General features: G+C 38.7%; 1 protein-coding gene across 1 annotated transcript in view; it reads right to left on the bottom strand.

Moving 5' to 3' along the window:
• Nucleotides 1-490: 490 nt before the first annotated feature.
• ALDH1A1 (aldehyde dehydrogenase 1 family member A1) overlaps nt 491-26,911 on the bottom strand; it is a 47,375-nt gene continuing 20,954 nt past the window's right edge. The window contains exons 3-13 of the mRNA XM_036330834.1: nt 25,135-25,275; nt 22,922-23,051; nt 19,680-19,741; nt 18,148-18,276; nt 16,579-16,692; nt 15,849-15,951; nt 15,070-15,254; nt 12,041-12,205; nt 9,145-9,302; nt 6,549-6,623; nt 491-1,111 (exon numbers count right to left, since the gene is read on the bottom strand). Coding sequence (XP_036186727.1) covers nt 1,039-1,111; nt 6,549-6,623; nt 9,145-9,302; nt 12,041-12,205; nt 15,070-15,254; nt 15,849-15,951; nt 16,579-16,692; nt 18,148-18,276; nt 19,680-19,741; nt 22,922-23,051; nt 25,135-25,275 — 1,335 coding nt within the window. The 3' untranslated portion in view covers nt 491-1,038. The remainder of the gene's footprint in view (nt 1,112-6,548; nt 6,624-9,144; nt 9,303-12,040; nt 12,206-15,069; nt 15,255-15,848; nt 15,952-16,578; nt 16,693-18,147; nt 18,277-19,679; nt 19,742-22,921; nt 23,052-25,134; nt 25,276-26,911) is intronic.

Raw genomic sequence — 26,911 nt, 5'->3', positions numbered from 1 at the left:
TACAGCACTGTTATGGTTCTTAGAATTCTCATTTCCATTATAAGCTCCATTCATTTCTTTCTTTCCTTTTCCTTTCTCCCTCCCTCCTCTCCCTTCCTGTTACACCCTCATCCACCTTCCCTTTCTCCCTTCCTTCTTTCCTTCCTTTTTGATAGTATTTTTGTTCTCCACTAAATTGAGATCATGGATCATCCACTATTCACCTGTTTTCTATAACACCTAACATAGAATTCTATGTGTTTTAATCCCATAACTTTGTAGGAACTCAATAAATGCTTGCTGAAGGATGGAGACAATCTATCGCAAATGTTTGCTATTAATTTCAACAGTTCCTCTGGAAAATGTTTCTTTATCCATTTGAGATTAAGTAGGCTAGACTTTTATTTTTAAATGCATCTTTACGCTCAAATTAACACTGATTTAGGGCGACAGGGAGAATAATTCACCATAATCAAGACTTCAACTTAAAAAAATTCAAACTTAACCAGAATCATGCAAGGTTGTTTTTATTAAGCTCTGTGATTAGATTACAGCTAAGTATTTCAGGGATTACTTCATTTGAGAAGAAGACATGACATTGTTGGAAACATTTCAACAAAATCTAAGGACTTCACAACTACTTGGAACAGAGTACATCTACCCTACAGTTAACAGGCATGTTAAGTACTTCAAGGGGCTGTTAATGGGAAGAAGCTAAGTGACAACTGGTCCTCTTCTATACAATGATTATCCTGGACAAGTAGCTACAAAGAAAAGCACATGACTATTATGGAGCTAGAGAGATCTTTCATCTAAATCCATCCATCCTTTTTATTACAGATAGGACTTGGAGGTCACATACCAGAAGGCAAATGATTCAGGATAAGCTACACGCAAGTATTCTATGTGTAGTATCAATGCTAATATGATCAGCTTATATTTTTTTTTTTAAAAAAAAGTCAAGAAAACATTTTTGTATTTAAAACCCACCATAATATATTAGTGACAGCATGAGATGCTTAGCCATTGAGGATTCTTCTGTCTTTCCATGTAGTTTCTTTATGAGTTCTTCTGAGAAATTTTCATTGTGACTGTCTTAACCTCTGTGTATTCATGGAGACCGTATTCTCCCCTAGAGAGAGTGGGGGGGAAACCCAGAGAATTTAGCACAGCGCTACAAAATGCAACGGTCCATGATTTGGTTCCTGCTTATCTGGCTGGGAACAATGGAAGATATTTTCTGTGTACAGAAGCATTTCAAATAGCAGCTAGCCAACCATAAGATATCTGCTCTTACATAAATCTCCTTGAGGAGAAACTTTCAATTTTTTTTTTTTGCATTTTTAATGAGCATGCATACTCAGTTGATTTTCACAGAAACTGTCAATTTTTGACATTGTTCTACTTAACCATAAAGGAGCTCACCACACACCCACACACCAATTCTAGGTTAGGTTAAAATAAATAAGACACAGCACAAGAGGAGATATAGTAATATACAGGGTGATGGGACAGAAGTGGGTTTATAGTTGTTCGTATGGAAAATAAATACTAAACTGTTTCATGTACTCACAACTGTAAACCTACTTTTGCCTCACCCTGTATAATCCATTTGAATAGTACAGAAAGATTAGTAAATTCATGTGATTGGCCCAGATGAGGGGGTTAAAAATGACCATGATTCCATCTTCATTCTAACATGCTCTATTAGAGAGGGCTTGAAACAAAGTATTTTATGGCTGTAGTTTTAATAATATCTTTTGATTCTTAATAGGTCAAAATAAAAAAATGTCTGACCTATTGTTAGAGGTTTTTCTTTTTTTGTTTATCTATTTTGTTTTTATGAAGGGGAGAGGGTTCATTGGTCTAAATTCAGACCTTTTGGACTTTTTGTGGTTGCTGGGTTTTCCTAGTCATCTAGCCCCTCCCATGTGTTTTTTTTTTTTTTTTCTTAAATACAACCCAAATGATCAGGAATTAACCTGAGTCAATCAATTGGAGCCTGGTATGTTATCAGGTTTATCAAGACCTTCTACCAGTTTTCAGAACTATGATTCGTCCTTTGTTAAATAGATGACGAAAAAGATTAGGCTAAGTTATTCTCTGTATTGTTTTGATCAGAGCATTAAATTACATGCACTTACAAGTACTCTTAAAATCATATCATAATGCACATGTAGTTGTACAGAGGAAAAAGATCTTGATCCTTTTCTACCCCTCCCTTCTAGTGATGTAGGCAGGTATGTAGAAGGCATCTTTTTCTCGTGGGTAACCTAATCCTCTTACACTGATTATTTTCTTGGGCCATTAAGCTTCAGAAAATGCCTTCTAAAAGCTTCAGTGAGCATGCTCTTCAAAGTAATTAAAGGGTTTAGCCTCAGTTGTCTGAAACCCATTAAAGGATAGTATTTTATCGCACAAAGTTAGAGAAATTAATCCGTGATTTTTGCCAATAGACTTTCCATTGTATTTTGGGTTACAGGACACTCGAAACTGTCAGGATAGTATTGTGGTTATTGTCATACTCAGGTTGAAGTAACTCCTGCTCCTTAATATATCTATGCATATATATGTCTATGACATAACACAAAAACACCTCTTTACTTAATCTTACTCGTCAGTGGGTGACTAGTTCTGTGCTTCTGAAAGCTTCAATATACCAATAACCTGGGACCTGACTGAATGCTGGTCTGTTCCAGTAGGTCTGGAGAGAGGCCTGAGACTCTGAATTTCCAATAGACTTTGAGGTGATACCCATGTTTCTCCACCTTGGCTGCACTTTAGAATTACCTGGGAATCTTGTTAAAATCCTGATTTCTGGGCCTCATCCTCCAGAAATTCTGTTTCTTTGTTACTAATGAGGCCCAGAAATCAGGATTTTAACAAGATTCCCAGGTGATTCTAATGTGCAGCCAAGGTTGAGAACCACTGCTCTAGTCCCAAGCTGCATCTGTTTTTCAGTCTAGACCAGGGGTGGGCAAACTTTTTGACTCGAGGGCCACAATGGGTTCTTAAACTGGCCCGGAGGGCCGGAACAAAAGCATGGATGGAGTGTTTGTGTGAACTAATATAAATTCAAAGTAAACATCATTACATAAAAGGGTACCGTCTTTTTTTTTTTTTAGTTTTATTCATTTCAAACTGGCCAGATCCGGCCCGAGGGCCGTAGTTTGCCCACGGCTGGTCTAGACCCAGAAATGAGCCAGATACTAATCAAGTAAGGAGGAAATGTTTGCTGAGCTGACTTAGCAAATATAATCAAGCAAAACAAAATTCATGTGAGCTCTCTCTATAAGCGCAGTAGTTTATAAAATTCTCATGCTCCCCTTTTCCAAAAGGGACAGGAGGAAAGACATCTCTTGTGAGGTGCTGAGAGCCAATCACATTTGAATGGCAGTTAACTCTCAATTTAGTTAAGCTAAGTAACAATGCGTGCAATTACACAAAGAGGGGAATTTCTGTCACCTAATGAATTCCAGTGCCAGCACCATGATCTAGAGTCCAATGAAGGTTCGGGCACTCAGCATCACCACCACGTTGGGGTCTACAAACCACTAGTTTTAGGTCTGTGAGGACTCTGTTCCCAACTGATGAAGTCTGCCTTTCAATCGTTGAGGATAAATTATAATTGAACTCTTGGGAGTTGTTTGAAGTGATCGCTTCAATAATTCTCTTTGATCAGCTTGTAGAAAATGGCTTGTTTATTAAGGTTGCCAAATTTGGTTTCAGGTGGACATTAATGGCAGCATCCTCAGCTAGAATTTTTGAAGTAGTATTTACCATAAAACTTTTTCCTTTGTATTTTAAAGAAGAAAATTACGCCAACATTCCAGATTTTCAGGAAATTACTGAGGGTTGGTTCCTGTTTATTCATCCCTTTATCAATTTCTTTATGGCTTGAACAAATTGTATTAAACAAAATTGACATGTCCTTCAGAATAATCTAACCTTTGCTATAGCTTTTTGTACAAAAGTAATTAGTTTTTCCAGGAGACTTACTAATAATGGATATTATAAAGAAAAAGAGGTAGGGAAGGCAGGCTCCATTTGCTGAGCCCCCACTTTGTGAGAGTATCAATGCTAGGGCATGAACATGCAGTAGGCCATTTTACTCTCACACTCATCTTAACAGGAATGTTAACATCTCCATATTAAACAGGAGAAAACAGAGGCTCAAAAGTTGTACAACTTGGAGCAGGCTTCAAGGCTAGCAAACAGTGGAGTTGGAATTCAAATGTAAGTTGGTTAATCTATAATTATGTTTCCTATACTATGCCATGCACTTTTTTTTGGGTTGACCTTTTGCCACTCTCTACCTCCTCAACAACATTCTAAAGATGTCCACAGCTTTTCACTGCCCCACTAATAAGATGGAATCAAATTCTCTTGAATTCAAAACTTCTTAATTCATATCCTATTTAGCTCTGGACTCATTCTTCCCAACTCCATAAATCCCCACCAGCCAGCCAACACTAGCCCCTCAACATGCCACATGTAACATTCTGTTCGGAACTGCCTTTTCTCTACTTACTGAGTTTCTACACTTGTTTCATCCCCTAGATCAAGTCCTATCTTTTCTGAGATCTTCTCTTATTCTATCAACTATCATTAAGTTTTTATCTACTGAATTTCTACTAGTTACAACCATAGAATCTTAAACATGTAAAGGAGCTCACAGACCTATTTTCTTCTCCCACTCCTGTCCCACCACAAATTCTGTCCTTGGACAGATTCAAGTTGTGTTAGATGCCAGAAATGTTTTACTCTGGTGGTGCCCCAATGTTCTGCCTTCAATAATACTGTGCTCTGCACTTTACTGCTTTACCTCCCTTAGGTATGGACTCCCAATCTAATACAATTCATTTTATAGCATATGTAGGCTATTTTGCACTATATATCTTGTTACACATGCCTCCTGCCACCACAATTACATGAAGGATGGGACATGGTATCATGTTTCTGGGGCTCCCTGGTTCTTTTTTTTTTTTTAAATATATATTTTATTGATTTTTTACAGAGAGGAAGGGAGAGAGATAGAGAGTTAGAAACATCGATGAGAGAGAAACATCGATCAGCCGCCTCCTGCACATCTCCTACTGGGGATGTGCTCGCAACCCAGGTACATGCCCTTGACCGGAATCGAACCCGGGACCTTTCAGTCCGCAGGCCGACGCTCTAGCCACTGAGCCAAACCGGTTTCGGCGCCCTGGTTCTTATATACATACAAGTACTGAATTAATGTATATTGAGAAGAAGGTGAATAATTTTATTTCCTTCTTTCACCAGCTCTCCAAAGATAGCTGGTTATTTGTAATTTTGCTGACTTATTTAAATGACAAAGCACATTCATTCATGACCTTTAGAAACTGAGACTCACTTTTACTTGTTATTTATAAAATGGGCAGCTTTACTATATCTGATTCCATAAGGTTTGTATATGATATGTCTTTTATCTTGAAGACTTTTAAAATTTATTGCTAAATATAAAAATGTTTTAAGAAATGAAGTGGTTAAATTGCTTGAACAAAATTAAGCAAACATATTGCCATTATTTTCTATGTGTACATTTAAAAAGCCTATATATTGTTTAAAAAGCCATTGAAGGTTTCTAAATGCATTTTTATATATATTCTCAAAACATGTTTTCCTTTGCCCATGTTGCTAAGTGGTTAGAGCACCAGCCTGCGCACTGTAGGGTCACTGGTTCGATTTCTGGCCTAGGGCATGCACCTGGGTTGCAAGTTCAATTCCTGGCCCTACACAGGGTGAGTGTGGGAGGCAACCAACCAATATGTCTCTCTCACATCCATGTTTCTCCTTTCTCTCCCTCCCACTCTCTTTATAAAAAAACAAAACAAAAAATCCAATGGGTAAAATATCCTTACTCCTCAGGTGAGGATTAAGAAAAGAACAAAATCTTTATTCAGATTTCCTTTTCAGTTTAGATTTTAGTACCAAGAAAAACTCATTCAGGTAATTTAAAATTTTGGAGTCCACATTAAGTTCAATATTGAAAAAAAATTTAAAAAACATATTTTTAGAAGGGGAAGAAAGGTGAGGGATAGAAACATTGGTCGGCTGCCTCTTGCAGGCCCCCTACTGGGGATTGAGCCTGCAAACCAGGCCCCTGCCCTGACCAGGAATCGAACCTGTGACCTCTTGGTGCATGACATTCAACCACTGGGCCACACCGGCTGGGCTGAAAATTTTTTTAGATAAAGGCACCTAATCTACTTAAGAGGTATTTTCAAATAATTATAGTGTTCTTATTTTTGCACACTTCTTACAATCACCAATTTGTAGTTTCTAGCTTCTTTCTGGGAATGTTTTCAATAACCTAAGTTAGTAAACTCCTACTATTTATAGGGGACCTAAGTTCTATTTCCTTCTGCCATTACCTTTTTGTACTTACTGGGTAAACCCAGCATTTAAAAAGCTATTTGGCAGTATGAACAGAGGAAAGAACAGAGGCAAGTTTTAACTTAAGTAGTGACTATGGATTAATTCCCTGAGAGTGACAACTATTTTTATCAAGATAAGTATTTATCTTAATAGAAGGTTATTCTTACAATTCTCTTCCATTTCCAGACATCTTGAATCCACCAAAGGGACACTGGGCAGATACCATGCTATAGCAATTCACCCTGGAAAGAAAGGAAAAAGTATATTATAGATCATAATGAACCAATGAAATAACCCCTAAATCTGGAATTTTAGAAATTCAGCGAGTTCTTTAAGAATTCCATTAATTTCAATATAACATATTCATTGCAATAAGTATAAATCAGCAATTTTCATCTCATGGCACACATAAATTATTAAAATTCTATGGCACACCAAAACACACAGGTATAATTCACTCACACTGGATGGTTGTTGTGTTGGCTATTGTCATTTTTTTTTTTTACAATCTAAGGGAAAAGAGGTAAGTGCCCCAGACTAAACAGTTAGGTATTGCATGTTTTAAAAATTCTTGTGGCACACTGGTTGAAAATCGCTGGTATATGTATATATACAACCTAGAAACAAATGTAAGGGTACAACTCAGCATGTGGATAGCCATTTGGGTAGGACATACGTTCCTCAGAAGTTGTAGTTTGAATTAGAATAGCTTGTATGCCATAGGACAAAGGCTTGCTAGAGACTGGAGTTTGTTGGCTGGGTTACTGCTGACACTCAATTAGCTTATGATTCTCGTGAGTTATGTGCTTAACAGGCTAGAGTCAATTTTCTTTTGCAATGACAATTTGTATCATGTTACTCAGTTCACTTTTTTCATTAATTGGTTCAATAACTGCTTGAACTGAGGCTTTGGCAGGAGTTGGATTTCATTATTAACTGTTTACTCCTTGCCCTATTTCTGAACAAATATAATTACAAAAACATGAGTGATTAGAACTAAAGAAAAAATTACGATAAAAGATCAAGAAACGGGGGAATGTAGTTATGCAGGACATGAACAAATTGTTTAGCTTTGAATTTCCTGGCAGTCAAAGTGAACAGTAAAATTTAATTATCGACATGACTCTCATTAAACATAAGAGGAAAACAATATTATTTAAAGGAGGAACAATGTTCTTTTAAAACACTTTTCCTCTCTTTATGCCATTATGGTAGGTAAACAATAGTGTGACTTCTAGATAAATTATATTATTCTTGGGAGAGTTTGGTTATTAATTTAATGATCCTGAGATAATACTTAGACATTTTCTCAGTTACAGCATTTGCTATCCATTTTCCAGAGTTCCATATTTTCGGTGGACCACAGAGTTCTTATCCAGCCTCTTTTCCTGGAAGATAGGTCTTTAAATAAACTTACACTTTCAAAAGACAACTTGTCTCAGCTTTGTTTAATTATTCTTTCAACTGCAAAATTGAATCATTAATTTGAAATTATGAGTAAAATCCCCAAAACTCTGGAATTCAGTAATTATCTGGAAAACACCATGCAGTGACTATTTCTGGGACAATGCCAGAACATCATTGTGTTTTAAGATATACAATAATAAGAATCTAGTCGCCTCTGTCTTAATAGTGAAGAAATTTCTGACTGGGGATTCCCACGCCACTGGGTGGAATGATGTCATAATTGTGTGATTCCAAAAGTCAAAAACCTGAAACCTTGTCTTTTTTTAAAAGCACTGGAAATGAAACTATGTTAGTGCTAGTAAACAGAGAATACTGAGTTAGAGAAAATGTAAGTTCAAAGTGATCAGCCTTGCCAATTGATTCTCTTTAAGATTCCTTCTTGTTATAATGGGAGGTGCCCACACACTCTGGTTTTGGCCCTCAAAACCTGAGGAACAGTGGGAAAGTTATCTAGCTTCTCTAAGCATGTTTTCACCTCTGTAAAAAGGGCATGGTTATATTTAACAGGGTTGTTTCAAGGTGTAAGATGTTGTATAGAATTGTACTTTATATGGTGCTTGATACATAGGAAGTCTTTAGTAAATGGAGATAATAAAATTCATCATTGCTATTGTATGTAAGTTAATAAATGTATCATGGGATAATTCTACATTAGTCACCAGCCATACTGATGATTTAATTTTATTAAGAGTCTCTGAAAGACAGCACTGCATTATAGAAAGAATCAGGCTTTTGAGCAGTGGTCCTCTATCCTGGTTACACATGAGAATCATGAAATCTTTGAAAAGTACTCCTTAAATAAAAGAGCTTTGCCCAGACTCAGTCACAGAGAGTGATATAATCAGTAGGTTTAATGCACACTCTCCTCACCACAAATCACTGTATGTATGTTGAATGCTCCTCAGGCGACTCTAATGTACAGCCAACGTAGAGAACCACTGCTGTAGAGTTTGAAATAGGTCTGAGTTTCAGCTGTCATTCATTGTGTGATCTTGGTAAGCTTTCATTTTTTTCCACTGGTAAATTTAACATATGTAAGCAGCTGTAATGTGAAACAAGATAATGAATATAAAGAAAGCAGTGCAGTGCCTAGCGCCCATACTTGGGGCAAGCAATTTCAGGAGGCTGGAAGGAGTTTAAGAAAATATCCTTCCAAAATCGTAGAGGGTGTGTGAGTGTGTTTTGTTTTTGGTAACAACTGTTTTCCAGCAGGCCATGCGATTCCAAATGAAAAGGATAAAGTAACCTATTCATGTACTTATCATTGAAAAGCCAGTGTTTATAGGTCTGACTTACCACACTGTTCCGGCCTGCAGAGCAGAGGAGACTGTGATGGCTTTATCAAGGTCTTTGGTAAAGATTCCTGCTGATAAGCCATAGAAAGTATTGTTTGCTCTCTTGATCACATCATCTAAAGATTTAAACTTCATGATTTGCTGCACTGGTCCAAATATCTACACCACAAGAAATGAATGAAATAAATCAAAGTAATAGGTTAAAACTAAATATTTTAGATAATATAATTTTCTGCCTTATAAATCATCCTAAATTAAGATTTTGCTTCTCATCTCATGTGTAAGGATCAAAACGGTAACTGCTGGAATGCTAGGTTAAAACGTGTTATGTTCTCCTTGGAACAAGATGGGATACAAATAAGGCATAATTCGTTTTCTAGAATTGGAATTACTCTTTCAAGAACTTAATCATTATGCATGAAATCACTAACTACAGAGTTGCTTTTCTATTTAGGAACGTTTTAAATTTTCTCCCTAGTTTTCCTCCTCTTCCAAGTAGCTACATAAACAGCAAACCAAGAAAGCAATGTTTGTTCTACTGGATACATGAATAGGCAATGATTGATAATAATGTTTTAAATATCAGTTTACCATCAGTTGAAATATCAACTATTATATTGGTCTTAGACATTTTCATAATCAATCAAGTTAGGTAAAACAACATGAATTTTTGTTCAGATTCTATACTTCAGCCAAGTCTTATTCAACTCACATACCAAATAGAATGATTCATTACTACCAGAGCTTAAATCCTTATTCACGCCATACTAACCAAAGCATGAATTCATTGACAATGATTATAATCACAGCACAGGAAACAAATTCACAATTTGCTCATTCTAGCCTGAGCACTTTCACTTTTGCTGAACTCTAGTTAGTGCAGCCCAAACTCAACTCATTCTGTATCTTACCTCCTGGTAGGAGAAAAACAACTGGGGTTTCTCTTAAAAAGTAAACGCCTATATTATTGTTCCATAACACATATATTAAAAGTAAAGAGGGCTCCTTTGAGTGTTACCAGAATTTTCTGGGAAATGTCAATTAGAGAAGACAAAAATCAGAAAGGATAGTTTTCTGATGTTCATCATTGTTCTAAGTGTAGGAGGGGGAAGCTACCATTTAGTAGAGGCTGAGTATAAATCTGAAGGTTATAAATCTAAGGATATTGGCCTGTGAACCATCTACTGTAATAGATGTATTAATATATTACATAATTTTAATTGAACACAGCATTTGGCCCCAGGCTCCTACTTTTATATATATAGATTTCAGAGAGGAAGGGAGAGGGAAAGGTAGAAACATCAATAATGAGAATCATTGATTGTCTGCCTCCTAAGGATTAAGGATCTAGCCCACAACCGGGCATATGTCCTAACTGGGAATTAAACCGTGACCTCCTGGATCATAGGTCAACGCTCAACCACTGAGCCACCACGGCCTGGCCAGGCTCCTACTTTGAAGTAACACACAGGCTGTTCTACCATGAATATTGTAGGAACACAATACATGCTTGAAGTTTTTTTTCTAATTCTATCTTCTGTTAACCAAGATAAGCAAGAATGACTTAAAAAGACAAATATTTGAAATCAGCAAATGCAAGTTATAATTCAGTGGAGGGCTGAACTGATGTGGAGAAAAGAAGTTGTTTGATTATCCATATGCATTTGTTTTTTTGTGTTTTTTCCCCCCTCCTATTTATTTCCTGTTTGCAGATCGGAAATGGTTCTGCACTTTCCCCCTAATTTGATGACATTTTGGGAAAGAAAATAACCCACTTAGATTCTCTGTCATTTCATAAACTTGAAATAAACGTTTGTTGAATGAACAGAATATGAAAAAAATACAGAGAAACTGGACCACTCATATATGGCTAATGGGAATGTGAAATCTCTCAGACACTCTAGAAAACAGTTGGGAGGTTTCTTAAACTGCATTTAACATATGACTCAGCTATTATACTCCTGGGCATTTATACCAGAGAAATGAAGACTTATGTTCACAAAAAAACCTATAGACCAATGTTTATAGTAATGTTTCCCAAACTGGAAACAACCCAAAAGTTCTTCAATGGGTGAGCGGTTAAACAAACTGTGGTACATCATATTATGGAATACTACTCAGCAATAAAAAGGAAAAACTATTCTTACATGCAACACCTAGATGAATCTATATAGAGAGAATTGTGTTGAGTGAAAAAAAGTGAATCCCGAAAGGTTACATGAAGTATGATTTCACTTGTTTAACATTCTTATGATGAAAAAATTATAGAAATAGGGAATAGATTTGTGGTGAAGGGAAAGCCAAGGATGGGTAGAAGGGACATGGATTAGGCTATTAAATGGAAGCATGAAGGTGTCATGTGGCGATGAAATGTGGTTCTGTGTCTTAATTGTTTCAATGTCAACATACTTGCTGTGATACTATAGTCTTGCAAGATGTTACCATTGAAGGAAACTGGATAAAGAGTAGATGGATTTTTCTGTATTCCTCCTTACTACAGCAACTAAATCTACAGTTATCTCAAAATAAAAAGCTTAAGTAAAAAAAACTGCATATAATTTATCCTTTCCCATTATTTTCAAATATTTTCTTTCCAAAGGAGAAAAAGCAGTATTAAAGAGATAATTTTCTTTTCTATTACTTTAAGCCTGTGAAGGAAGCATCTAGAAATTGTTAAGCATTCTGATCTGTATTTGGCTGGATATTGTTGGCCTGCCCAACACATTCCTTACTATTTTTAGTCTTGATCACAACTTTAAACCTTTATCAATAACAGAAATAAAAAGTAACATTCACTGAGAAAGAGGTTCAAAGCGAGAATTTTCAAGGGACACTGTGCACACACCCGCAGACAAAATGTGGCAATAGAGGGAACAGAGCAGAATGAAGCCATTTACCTCCTCCTTGGCAATGCGCATCTCATCGGTGACATTAGAGAAAACCGTGGGCTGGATGAAGTAGCCTTTGTTCCCCCAGGGGCCTCCACCACATTCCAGCTTGGCCCCTTCCTTCTTCCCACTCTCGATGAGGTCAAGTATTTTTTCATATTGTTCCTTATCAATCTATTTGAAGAATACCACATGAAAAGGGAAAGAAATTTAACAACTTGTAGAGAAAATAATTGCGAGGCCTCTTACGGAGGGCTTCAGAATGCTATTAAGTCAAATAATCAACACAGCGGACAGAGGCTCACATTCATTCTTTGGGTATATTTTATTTTCATATGACTTTTGAAGACTTTTTTGATGACATTTCCATGTATCTTGAAGATAGAGATTTGTATTTAGTTTTTTTTTTTTTTTTACAGTTGTATAAGAAAAGCCTGTTGGCACTGCAAACACATGACTCATTTTTTCACGCTCAAAGAAATGCCTGTTAATAATGAAACACACTGGAAACTAGAGTCCTAACTGAAACAGAAAGAGTGTTAGTAAGAAAAAAGAACTTCGGTACTGGGTTGAATTAGATATAGCAGTTGGAAAGAAGATGCTACAGGACATTAGGAAGACTCCTGGACCCCTGTCTGGTTCTCCTCATTTCTGGTCATCCCTCACGGCTGGGTCCATGCTGACCACAGCCTGGCCATCCTTCCCGGTTCAGGTCCCCTGGGGTAAATAGTAGGTCTGGTTTTAATTTCTGGCCTATTCTGATTGTTGCCATCCCACTTCATTAACTGGGCCACATCTAAACATGCAACAAAAACTACAGAACTTTAATAATGGTTTGTTAAATAATATTTTTATAAGCAGAAAAATGAGTGCAGTTTTGTCTGGGAACACCAAGAGCACACACCTCCCCTCCACGCACCAGAATGGTGCCACCTGTTGCCTCAATTCCTATGTTGGGACATTGAGGGATTGGGTGACTCCTGGACACCAAACCACTGGTGAAGACTGTTTTGTCTCAGGTGTGGCTGAGGTTTTAAAGGGAAATCTTCAGAGATCGAGGGGTTAAGGTGAGTTACCAGGCTAACTTGTCTTTTCTCACTACTTAAAAAAAACAAATGTTGTTCTTTATTTTCTTCTCTGACTCTGAAATTTCCCCCATCTTCCAAGGCCCAATAAAAGGTTTTATAAAGTTCTAACTGCACACAACTCAGCAACCATAGCCAATTAGATTAAATGCTATTTGGAAAGTGGAAACCATTTTCTAAGATTGGCACAACATTCCGTACAATGTTGCTCAATGCTCCTCAGTTCACAATATTTAATGGAATATTCCAAAAACAAAATGTTTCTTCATTTCCATCAGATAAATGAAGCTGTAGTATTGATTTAATAAGAGGTAATATTTAAATTACTGTATAATATTTAATACAACCAGACGAAGAGGTGAGGTTAGGTAGCTCTGCCTAGCGAAGATATTCTGTCAATAGTCAAAGATCCATGCACTTTCTACAAACTTCTCTGGCCTATTCCAATACATTAATCTGACTATACCTCCAAAAATTATTTTTTTAATCTCATGATGTATCTTTGGTGACAATGCAATCCCTGCTTATGCACTGGCATATAGAAGCTAAAGAATTATTTGTTAGAAAACTTACATGGTCACTAACTTCTAAAATTACAGGAATTTATATTTAATGTCTCATTACGGACAATGTGGTCAGACAACCAGCACTACGTTATAGCAAAATGTGACTCCAAAATAAATACAAAGCATAAAGGGATAACACTCAGTCACTTATTACCTTATTTGCCAGCTATTTTCGAGTTTTTATGTCTGAATGTTTGGCATTGTCTAACTCCTAAGATTTTCCTACTAGGATATCTTGCATGAGCAGGAAACTACAAGACAGCCTTTTAATGTATCTCAACTCTAAACTTTATGAGGTCGGGTAGCATAACCTGTTTCTTTTGGCATTGCCAGGTACCTATCCCAGGGTTTTGCTGATAACTTGTGGTTAATCAGATTTATCTTTGGCTTAGTGAATAAGTCAATAATAGTGTTTTCCCCCCCAAATCAAGTGTGGAACGGTATATATGAATATTGTGAAAGAATAGAGCCTCTGAGCTCAATGTGTAGTCTCTAGAGCAGGATTTCTCAACAGTGGCCCTACTGACATTTGGGCCAGAAAAATCTTTGATGTGGGGCTCTCCTGTGCATTGTAAGGTGTTAAGTAACATCTCTGGCTTCAACCCACTAGATGACAGTAGAACCAACCACTTCTTGCCCCTAGTTGTGACAACTGGAAATATCTCAAACAATAGCAGTTGTCTCTTTGGTGATGGGGGCGGGGGGGCGAAATTCTCTGCTCTAGATCAAGATCCCAAAGGGTAGGAGTAAGTTTAGAACCAAAGTTCCAGGAGCTTCCATAACAAAGAACTGGGCAAGGAAGAGGGAAGGGTCACCTTTGGATAAGAGAAAGAGTTAAAGAGACACTCTTATTGGTGATGGTTCTAGGAAGACAGAAGAAAAAGGGGACCCTAGAGAAATGATCGGTTTTTAACTAAGATGAGAAGTTTGCTACAAACCCAGGAACTCAAGACCTTTCAGGACACGTGTCACCATTAGAGCAACTGAAAGCATTGGAGAGAATTTAGGAATGTGCTGGGTGCCTCTCCCTGTGGGATGGAAGCTGAGACAAAGGATTGATTCTGAGGAAGAACTAAGTGATATCATTGTTTAAGAACTTCCAAGTGGACAGGAAACTGTATATAGAAATCAAGAAGCATGAAGATTGAAGAAAACAAGAAATTTATATAATTTGTTATTTTCCCTCACATCTTTAATTCCCAACATGACTGTTAAACTCTTAGATGTAAATATTGTTGGAAGTTAGATTGTCTTTTAAATCACACTGTTATAATATTGTCACCTAGGAAGATACTACATATCTGGGAAGTAATGCTATTCAATAAAAACTAGGCTTAAAGAGGACACTTTATAGTGTCCCCTGAAAAGGCTATTCCTTCATACTCACCTGAGGGCCTTGGCTGACTCCTGGGGTCAGAGGATTTCCAAGAACATACTTTTTAGCTCGCTCAACACTCCTTCGAACAAACTCATCATAAATTGATTCTTCCACAAAAAGCCGGGATGCAGCTATACAACATTGGCCCTGGTGGTAGAATAACCCACGGTGTGCAAATTCAACGGCATTGTCCACTGCAAAGAAGACACTCATGTTAAAAAAGATCTTTTCTAAAGATGATATATTTTTATACACATTTCTCAAAGGCAATAGGGTGTTACAGAAATGTCATGAGTCATGTAGTCAGATATTGATTCAATATATTCCACCTCTTATCAGCCAGGTGACAAATTAACCTTTCTAATCCTTTCTGCTTCTGAAATGGCAGCAACGAATAGTAGAATCTGAATAAATGTGGTTGCTGACCTTAGTCCAATATGTCTGAGGGTATCTCACTCTTCTTAATGTGATGTTAATATTTAAAGGTACGGAATTTAAAAAATATGTTGTGGCTCCTAAGTGTAAAACCATTAGTTCATCCAGAGTTCAGCTGAGAGAATAGTAATCTATCCCAAACCAGCAAGAAAGAGTGTCTCTGTTAGACTTACCTAGAGTTATCACATTAGGACAAGTTAAGAGATTTCTGAAGAGTAATTCTGGACTCTGATTAAGGCCTTACACTTTGACATTAGAATCAAACCCCTTTGTAAACGTCAAGTTCACTGGATGACATTACCAGACACCAGGAAGGATGGAGAGGGAAAAGTTAACAAGTGGCTTCTACTCACTGTCTGCGTCAGCAAACACAATGCAAGGGCTCTTTCCGCCGAGCTCCAGGGTCACCCTCTTCAGATTGCTTTTCCCTGCAGCTTCTTTGATCATTTTGCCAACCTGAAATGGAGCGTTACAAAAGAGGAGGCTTACGCTGCTCTCATGAAGGCAGGCTTATTTAGCATTTTACTTTAATCTGGTTTGGGCCCTTGTTCATTAACCTTCTAGAAGGCCCACCGGGAGCCAGAGAGGCAGAAAAGTTACGCTGGGCCAGCAACAACATCCAGGGAAGCTGAGCTGCTGGCCTTTCAGAATGTCCATAGAAGAGAGAGCTCCAAATAAGGAGCTAAGGGTGAGGCTCTGCTGTTTAAGGTTTATAATCTACAGGGTAAAATTACATTTATTCATACAAATCACTGTAGCCTAATTTATATTTTCTATCATAAACTAGACCTAACCAAATGCCAAGGTCTAACAACTGGTCATATTTCTCATCAGGGAAAGGAATGAGAACACTGAAAGCAGCTCGCTTCACTCCTTCTGAGTTGGTAATAGGTATTTTGTTTCATCTCAACCACATCTGCTTATATTCTATAAACATGCTTGAAGGTTAGAATAAGGAACAAATCATTAAAAAGGAACTTTTGTTTTAAGGAAATGTCGGCTTAAAAACAGTTACATAAAACACACTTCTGACAGCTGGAGATGCAGACCTTCTTAACGACTGGCCTAAGGAAATGATGTTACCTCAGTAGATCCAGTGAAGGCCACTTTGTCTACGTCCATGTGAGAAGAAATGGCAGCCCCTGCAGTCGGCCCATAACCAGGGACAATATTCACAACTCCAGGAGGAAAGCCTGCCTAAAAGATGCAAAGTAAAACAGTTATGACAGAAATGAGAACATGGGATCGAAGCTGCCACTCTGTGTTAACTTTATGAGCTTCCATAGCAAACAAGATCCACTGAAGTGGTTTCGCTATTATCATCACTATTGTTATTTCACTTGTTAGCCCACTAAAGTAACCTCAAGGGCCGGTTGCATTGTTGAGGGAACATTTCTTCTCAGGGTAAGTCCATGTTTGACTTTTATAGATCATTGCTCCAGTGATGGCTGTCTCAAACTGCGTAATAGCAATACAAAAGGATAATCTGTATAGAAGTGTCTGGTAAATTACTCACATAGAAGGAAAGCAAAAATAAACAGCTAAAGGGATCCCACATTTTAGTTTCTACCTGTTGATTGTTCAGGGCATAACAACTGGGTTACAAATTCCCATTGGCATTATGTGATAAGTACAATGTTAGATAAGAACTATCATCCATTCATGATTAAGGTTCACAGATTGATTTTATTCCTAGTTAAATAATTACCAGGTAGAAAACAGTGTTGCAACCGACACGTGCACATTAAAATTTCATGTTATTTATATCACAATGCCTCGTTTTCAATTTTATTTTTCAATTACAGTTTACATTCAATATTATTTTTGATTAGTTTCAAGTGTACAGCATAATGGTTAGGTAATCATATACATTACAAAGTGATTCCCCCCATATTTCAAGTACCCACAGCACCATACAGTTATTGCAATATTATTGACTATATTCCCTATGCTGTGCTGTACATCCCTGAGACTGTTTTTTCAATTACTAATCTGTATTTCTTAATCCCTTCACCTTTTTTTTCACCTAGTTCCTCTACCCTCCATCTGCTTTCTCTTTTCACTTTTTAAAATTTGAAGTGAAGAGTCTTTTTAAAATATGGGTTCAGTATTCCTAAATTTATGTTTCTAGTGACCAAGAAGGTACATTTAGAGGAAGCCACAATAGAAAAGAGGATGTCAACAGATCCCCTTGTGAGTAGATGTGTTTAAAAATAATGTGGCTCAACATGACAAGCAAGCATATTGGCACAGAGGCCTCCAACCTTCGGATGAACTAGTTAGACAATTTGCAGAAACTCCAGACCATTAATGGCAGTTATAAACCAACATATATTTCAACATTTTAATGAAAATTGTACCAATTTTAATATAAATTTTTCATTCATGAGAGTTGGGATAACAAACAAAAAAGTGATCATGAGGCAACTGTTTCACATGAAGCCTCTGAGTCTGGCTCCCTGGCTCCCTTTGGGCAGAGGTTCATTTTGGTTGACTGCCCGCGGAACTGCCAGCCGGCTGCCATGCTAAATGTGTCTGCACTGGACAGGAGCCATTGGCAAGCAATGCAGTTTACAGTAGCAGCAAATGAGGTCTTCCTATTGCAAGGCAGGACTCCTGAGTCTTGTGCATATTTTGATTTAGGAAACTTACCTCTTTTATTAAAGATGCCACGTGAAGAGCAGTGAGAGGAGTTTGCTCTGCCGGTTTGACAACCACTGTGTTTCCGCAGCTGAGGGCAGGCCCTATTTTCCAAATGAACATAACCAACGGGAAATTCCACTAGAAGGCAATAGGAAACAATAGAGTCTTTGAATTGCTGAAAGTCACAGTCACTAATCTGACTTCTACATTATACACTTCCTGTAGATGTTAAATAGTTATTGTAGTAGGTTTGTTTAATCAGGAGTATTCTAAGTAAATTATTTGCTAAAAGCAACTCATAAATGCTAAGAAGGTGGGGAAAAAACTGGACACAGAAGAGGAGCAAGAGGGGGCCACAACATATCAAGTGCTGTTATCCTGAGCTTTTTCTACCAGGAAAAAAACAAAAGCCACTGCATGGTTTGGAAATCAAGCATTACTATTAAACATACTATAAGTTATATGTAAGTGTTTCAAAATGTGATTATTCCTCTCTCTGTATGCAGATCATCTATTATAACTATTTACCCAATAACATTAATTAGTAGCATTTATTTCTAAGACAAATATCTTGTTCAAGGCAAATAAGTCTAGGGTCTGAAGGCTGAGAGCTTGGTTCACATCTTAGCTCAACCACCAATGGGCCACGTGAATTCAGACGAGTTGCATGCTCTCTCAGCATGAGTTCATCACCTGTACATGTTGATGCAAGTCTTCTCTATCTCAGAAAGCTGTCCTGGAGATTCATGAAGAAAGTGGGCCAAGTGCTTAACACACTTGGTTCATCACAGGCGGGCAGTAAATATTAGCTATTATTTGTATTTGAGATTGTGTTGTGTTATGGATTTTATTGGAATTTTTGAACTAAGAAGAAATTTCATTCAATGTTGATACGAATACATTTCAATCTCATTGAAGCAGAAGATAAGTCATTGCTACTTCCTCCTTTAGGAACTTTGGGACATTTTACCATCGTTTTATTTGGCCTTTTTAAAATATGAGAGTTAAAATGCAATCTAATTAGATAGTTTCCTATTTGTGGGGCTTAAAAGAAAATCTTCATAATTCTGCTTTAAAATACTACCTTCTCTATCCGGAATTTGAAGTATCAAAGCTTCTTATGTAAAGTGAGGCTATATTCCATACAGTGCTCCAACAGTTTCTTCCATTTTATCTTAAAAAATTCACTCAGGATTTGAAAAGAGTATATAATTCTGCTTTTTAAAAACAAAGTCTCAAAAAGAGTATATAATACAGCATTTTTAAAAACAAACCATTGAGTAAAAGATCAAGATCTGTTGACGCTGTAATATTGAAACACTCTCAAGAGATATGCAGGATATAGACGGATTTCTGGATTATGTAATTCATTTCCAAGGAATTCAGTCACAGGGGGACACAAGTTCAACAGTTACATTTGTCACACATTTGGCAAACATCTAAGCATCCATTTGTGCTGGAGAAAGCCTCATTACCAAATGAAATACAATTAGAACTCATTTTCTTTTTAAGATTGAAAATTAAATAGGACACCAACTTACAGGAATGATTTGGCCACACACACCAATAGGCTCATGTCTTGTATAAGTAAAAAAGTCTCCATCTAGAAAATAAAACACATTATCATCCTATCAAATAATAGACAAACATAGTAATTAACCGTACCTCTGACACGCTTCCCATTGGCTAATCAGGGCGATATGCAAATTAACTGCCAATCAAGATGGCGGCTGGCAGCCAGGCAGCTGAAGCGAATAGGAGGCTTGCTTGTTCCAGTGATGGAGGAAGCCAAGGTTCCCTGCCTGCCACTGCTGGCCTCTGAGCTGCACTCTAAGAAACATTGTTGCAATTATAGAAGCTAAACAAACCCCAGAAACCTGCTTTCATCCAGCCGGGCCTCAGAGCTGGAGCTGCAACAGAGTTTTGATTATAGAACCCAAACAAACCCAGATACCTGCTTTCAGCAGCCAAGGCCTCAGAGCTGGAGCCGAGCCTCAGAGCTAAAGCTGGCTCTCAGTTACAGTGACAGTCATAGAAGGTAAATAAATCCCAGAATTAAAAAAAAAAAAAAAAAAGAGCTGTAACCAGTTTGGCTCAGTGGATAGAGTGTTGGCTTGTGGACTGAAAGGTCCCAGGTTTGATTCTGGTCAAGGGCATGTACCTTGGTTGCAGGCACATCCCCAGTGGGGGCTGTGCAGGAGGCAGCTGGTCAATGTTTCTCTCTCATCAATGTTTCTGACTCTCTATCCCTCTCCCTTCCTCTCTGTAAAAAATCAATAAAATATATAAAAAAGAAAAGAAAAAGAAAAAAAGGAGAGTTGGGAGCTTCAGTCACCCGCCAGCCTGAAAACGGCCCTCAGCCCCTCACTCAGACTGGCCAGGCACCCCAGTGGGGACCCCCAACCTGAAGGGGGTGTGACTAGCTGCAAACAGCCATCATCCCCTCATCCAGGCTGGCCAGGCACCCAAATGGGACCCCCACCCTGATCCGGGACACCCTTCAGGGCAAACCAGCTGGCCCCCAACCATGCACCAGGCCTCTATCCTATATAATAAAAGGGTAATATTCAAACTGACCCTAACAGCAGAAGGACTGGGAATGACTGGTCACTATGACACACACTGACCACCAGGGGGCAGGCGCTCAATGCAGGAGCTGCCCTCTAGTGGTCAGGACACTCTCACATGGGAGGAGCTCTGTTCAGCCACAAGCCAGGCTGATGGCTGCCAGTACAGCAGTGGTGGTGGGAGCCTCTCCTGCCTCCTCAGCAGCGCTAAGGATGTTCAACTGCAGTTTAGGCCTGCTCCCCACTGGCAAGTGGGCATCCCCTGAGGGCTGCCGGGCTGCCAGAGGGATGTCTGATTGCCATGTTAGGCCCAATCCCCTAGGGAGCGGGCCTAAGCCAGCAGGTGGTCATCCCCCAAGGGGTCCCAGACTGCGAGAGGGCACAGGCTCCCTCCCCCCCGAGTGCACAAATTTTTGTGCACCACGCCTCTAGTTTATATATAATGTGACTGACATCCATGAAATGGTAATTTGGGGCTGATGTGGGAGGAAGGTACAGACAGCAATAATAAAACAAGATATCTCCAACTATTTGCAAGATAAAAATTTGAGCTTTCAAACAGCAATTTTTAAAATTAAATCTTTATTACTGAAAGCATTACACGCCCCATTGACCCCTTCTAGCCCACCCCCACTGTCTGCCCCAGGCCTTCACCCCCCTATTATCTGTGTCTATTGGTTATGCATACATGCATACAAGTTCTTTGATCTCTTCCCACCGCTGCCTTCCCTGAGGTTTCATAGTCTGTTCTATGCTTCGATGTCTCTGGATCTATTTTTCCAGCAGTTTATTTTGTACATTAGATTCCACATTTGAGTCTTACATAGCAATTTGAGATGAGAGAAACCATAAAACTGAACTAGGCCAAAGCAAAAATGCAAAATTGGAATAGATCTGAAAGATATTTCATTCTCTCTCTCACCATACAGGAGGGCTGTTTTCTAAAGCATTCTTATTCTCCAAGTTTCCTTTCTTTCATGAGAAAGGAAGTAAAAGGCGTGTGACTAAGAAAAGAACTATTAAAGTTCTGTGGCTGGAAGCTCTAAGTTCTACCAGTAATGATGGAAAAAATATTAAATAATATAATTTAAACAATAGTAAAATTGAAAAGTAGCAGAATTTAAAAAAAAAAAAAATCTTCTTAAGAGCAATAAATCTTTCATACTGGCATGTTCTAAAATGTTCTGTTTTGTTTTTGCCTACCAAACAATAAAAGCAAACTCTCTTAATCCATGGAAAAAAAAAATGTCCAAAGTACATTTCTTTTCAACCTGGACTTGACTTCTTCATATGCCTCCGAGTTTGATGTGGTTGTCCTGAGGTTACATTGTGCTGTGCGTTCTCTGGCCTAGTTCCCACGAAAACTCCCTGGCTCTCATAGCAAAAAGGCTCCTTATCAAAATCCATGGTAACTTTAACAGACTCCTCCCATTTTGTCAAAGGGTTAAGTAAGAGTTTCTAAAATAGCCACATTTCTTGGTATCACCAGGCTCTCGCTCTCCCCTTTTAACTTCCTGGCTCTCACTTCTAACCTGCTGGATGCTCTAATTACATTGGAAATGCCCATCAGGGCCAGTCCTGGAGGGCGCTGTATTTCTATAGTCAGTAAGTTTATATGAATCAAATTCTATCCATAATGTCTTCCAAAATGATGCTTTTTAAATATTCCTATCCCATCATGTGCATACTCTACTAAAATACTAACACACAAAATATTCACTCATACAAATTCTTAAATCAGGCTATAAAAACAGTCCCACGTGTGAACTGGTTTAAGTAATCTGATGTAGCTAAACTAAGTGAGACCAGGCACAGACGATCATAAAGTGACTCACACATGATATGCAAAGTGGCTTAAATAATTACAATTTAGAAAGGGTATAAGTGCCTCTAGGAATAAAACCTGCATAAATAATTACAGTGACCCTCTTTGAAAAGTTTGGGCCCTTAGAAAGAAAATTGCCTTAAGTCAGTAATTCAAGCATAATAATGGTCTCACTTTAATATTTTCTACAACATCTGTAGTGTTATCTTCTGCACGGATTATGCTGAAACAATTTTAAAAGCCAAATGATGAATTGTAGCTGAACTTCCAGGTTCAGAACTGCATTGTCTCAAAGTCGAGAAGACAATAAATTTGCCTTATTTGGTTGACATCTTTAAAGGGGGTGTTTGGAATTATTCATCTCTACAGAAATCTCCTCAGAGCTACTTACCAATAGGTATTGTTCGGCCCTGGATCTTGTCAGCCCACCCTGCACAGTAGCGTAATGTCTTTATGCAGCCTCCTAAATCCATCAGATATGCATTGGAAAATAGTTTTCCACCATTCATTGCCTCCATTGTCTGGAAAAAAATAAAAAAGATCAAACCTCAAATCTAGACCTCTGTAAATTTTTAGATTGAAAATATATAGTTAATATTTTGAATAATGATGCACTAGTAAATTCTGGAAATAGCAGTCATCTTGTTTAACCTCCTTAAAAAGGAGACTGGAAATGGAGTTAAGATGACTTGCTTTGATTTGCTTAAGGCCACATAGCAAGATCTAGATAGAAAGGTTAATAAGATTCTGGTTTCTAAACCCTCCTGCTCCTTCTGTCCCATTCCGAATGTCCTCCAACTCACCAACTTGCTAGGAAGTGGTCACAATTTGATACACGCACAACCAGTCTCCTTAGACAGTTCAGGGTTCCAACATATTATACAGGGTTCACTTGTATAATACAAATGCGGCTGGCAATTTTGTGTCAGTGGCTATTAATAATGCTGCAATAATTATTTTTAATTTTTGAATTCCATCTGGATAGAAGCAATCACTTCACACAAAGTTAACAGGCCCCTGGATCTTTCATCTATGAGTTTCTTCAGCAGAATTTTTAATTGTGAAACTCCTAGTTTTGCCACTATTATCATAATTATTGTGTATGTGTATTTTTAAATGTTTTTGTTGATTTTCAGAGAGAGAAAGGGAGAGGGAAAGAAAGGTAGAAACATCAATGATGAGAGAGAATCATTGATCGACTGCCTCCTGCATGCCCCGCCTTGGGGATCGAGCTCACAACCCGGGCATGTGCCCTGACTAAGAATTGAACCGTGACCTCCTGGTTCATGGGTCAATGTTCAACCACTGAACCACACTGGCCGGGCTCCTAATTACTGTTTTAATGGTCAGACTGCAAAGTTCAACATTTTCTAGTCTAGTGTCCTAGCATTATCAGATGACCTCTCTCCTCTTTTCCTCCCTTCCTTTGGAATTTAATGTTCTCTGGGGCAGGAAAGTACATGTGATAAGCTATTAAAGCGTTTCTTCATATATAATCTGTCTCTGCCTTATATTGCACACCATCTCAAAATTTAATTACACATAACTTTTGTATGCCTATTCTATTTTTCCACTGAGGATCTTATGATGAGGAAAACAGTCAACTCTCTATAATCCACAGATCAGATAAATAAGAGAAGCCAATTTTGGCAAATTCTTTCCTCCTACAGGACATTTTGATTAATGTAGTTTTATTCTATATAACTTCTAATTGCATAATTATATATCTTTTGAATCTTTGAGTAATAAATGGTGTTTTGAGGAACTATAATTGCTAATGTTGACTTTTTAAACAAATGTAGGCCTCTTTGTTACTGTCAGTTAGTAGTCTAAAAGTAATAAATATTTACTCTGGAACCTGATCTTATACTGGTTTGCATTAAATTGGCTTCACTGTAACACCCAATTGAGAAGAAAATAAGGAAGTAATCTCCCCCATCCATTTTATGTGCTTACTCATCTAAATGTTAAAATGTTTTTTAAAAGGTAGTATACATAAAATCATAATTTTTATAAACACATGAATAATTGGATTTTTTCTTTATTCTTCACTTTTTCACCTGTATAAAACACATAATTTAATCAATACCATTATAAGCATATTCATTTCAGGAAGGGAAAAAGGAGTCATTTATTAAGTGTCTTAGAGGGATAGATTAAGGAAAAATAAGATTTAGAAATATTTTAGGCACCTTTAAAAAACTCTATAAGATTTTCTACTCAAAGAGGACAGTGGTCAAATAGGTTAGAGAAATCCAGTATATTTATCCAGAATATCCACACTACATGGTACCTTATTAATCACTCAGAAATTCCAGAATGAAGGAAAGAAATTTATTTAATTTGGTTTAACTTGGGGTTTGCCAAAGTTTAGACTGTAGAATCTACTCTTGGAGTAGAAGTTAACATCATCCAGAACTGGAGTACAGATTTCAATCTAAAAACAAACTCAATGGTAATTTTCCTATATGAGAGCTGGTAGAAAGTCTCTTTGATTTCTTTGTAGAGAGCGTGTAGTGATCACCAAAATCAAAACAACTTGCAATCCAAACAATGGATGCTTTCTACAGATCTCACTAGCTGCCTGGTTTGGTGAGTACTCACAGCCAGCAGCAGACGATCTCTTTCAATTAAATCTGCCAATTTGTACAGTAGCCGTCCTCTGTCCGAAGCATCCATAGTACGCCAGGGAGAGCCAATCTGAAAAGCCTGTCGTGCAGCCTTCACTGCTTTGTTAACATCCTCCTGCAAGTCAAAGGCAATTCAATTCAGTAGGTTAAACATATTAGCAAATCTGGTGGCAATCTACACTAATAAAAGATAAACATGCAAATTGACCGTACCTTCACTATGCCTTAAGCCACACCCACCAGTCAATCAGAGTGACTATAAGCAAATTAACCCAACCAAGATGGCAGCCGGCAGCCACGGAGCTGGAGCGAGCAGGAGGCTTGGGTTGCCCCTGGCAATGGAGGACGCCAAGCTTCCCTCCCACCCGCCCTGGCTGGCTCTGAGCTCCTCTCAAGGCTACAAAGTTTCAATTACAGAAGGTAAATAAATCCCAGAATAAAAAAGAAAAAAGAAAAAAAGGAGAGGCTGGGAGCTTCCATTGCCGGCGGCCTTGGCCAGCCTGGAAACAGCCATCAGCCCCTCACCCAGGCTGGCCAAACCTCCATGGGGTGAGGGTCCCCACTGGGACAAGCGCTTGACCAGCCTGCAAACAGCCATCAGCCCCTCACCCAGGCTGGCCAGGCACCCAAGCGGGACCCCCACCCTGATCCAGGACACCCTTCAGGGCAAACCAGCCAGTCCCCACCCATGCACCAGGCCTCTATCCTATATAATAAAAGGGTAATATGCAAACTGACCCTAACAGCAGAAGGACTGGGAATGACTGGTCACTATGACACACACTGACCACCAGGGGGCAGACGCTCAATGCAGGAGCTGCCCTCTGGTGGTCAGTGTGCCCCCACAGGGGGAGCTCTGCTCAGCCACAAGCAAGGCTGATGGCTGCTAGTACAGTGGTGGTGGTGGGAGCCTCTCCCGCCTCCTCAGCAGTGCTAAGGATGTCTGACTGCAGCTTAGGCCTGCTTCCTGCTGGCAAGTAGACATCCCCTGAGGGCTCCCAGGCTGCCAAAGGGATGTCTGATTGCCAGCTTAGGCCCAATCCCCCGGGGAGCGGACCTAAGCCAGCAGGTGGTCATCCCCCAAGGGGTCCCAGACTGTGAGAGGGCACAGGCTGGGCTGAGGGACCCTCCCCCCCCTCCAAGTGCACAAATTTTTGTGTACTGGGCCTCTAGTCTATATATATAAAAGCCTAAGCGACTGTTCAACTGTTCGACTGGTAGCTATGATGCTTCCACCAGGGGGAAGACGCTCAACGCACAGGCATGGAAACATGGAACAGACTGATGAATCTCAGAAGGAAGTGGGGAGAGGGGAGGGTGGGAAGAGATTAACCAAAGATCTTATATGCATACTAGAAGCTCAGTGCACAGATTTGTGCACTAGTGTGGCCCCTTGCCTTGACCTGCTGGGATCAGGCCGAAACCGGCAGTCCGACCTCCCCTGAGGGGTCCCGGACTGCAAGAAGGCGCCAGGCTGAGGACCCCATTGATGCACGAATCCATGCACTGGGCCTCTAGTAACCCTATAAAACAGACTAAGGTGCCTCACAAGCAGCCCCAGAGTGTCTTCATCAGCTCAAACTCTATCACATTGTATCAACTTCTGTACATTGGAATTATACCTGCTGCCTGATCTTTAGAATGATGAGTTCCCCACATATAGTTCATGCTTGATTTTGTAGGGCATAAATATTATAATATTTTAAGAGTTGCTGTCATTTGAGTACTTGCCCTATGTCAAGGAAGGTTCT

This window comes from Myotis myotis, unplaced genomic scaffold (genome assembly GCF_014108235.1).
Source record: "Myotis myotis isolate mMyoMyo1 unplaced genomic scaffold, mMyoMyo1.p scaffold_m19_p_12, whole genome shotgun sequence".
NCBI lineage: Eukaryota > Metazoa > Chordata > Mammalia > Chiroptera > Vespertilionidae > Myotis > Myotis myotis.
The sequence above is the reverse complement of the archived record's forward strand: the minus strand, read 5'-3'. Positions and strand labels throughout refer to the sequence as shown.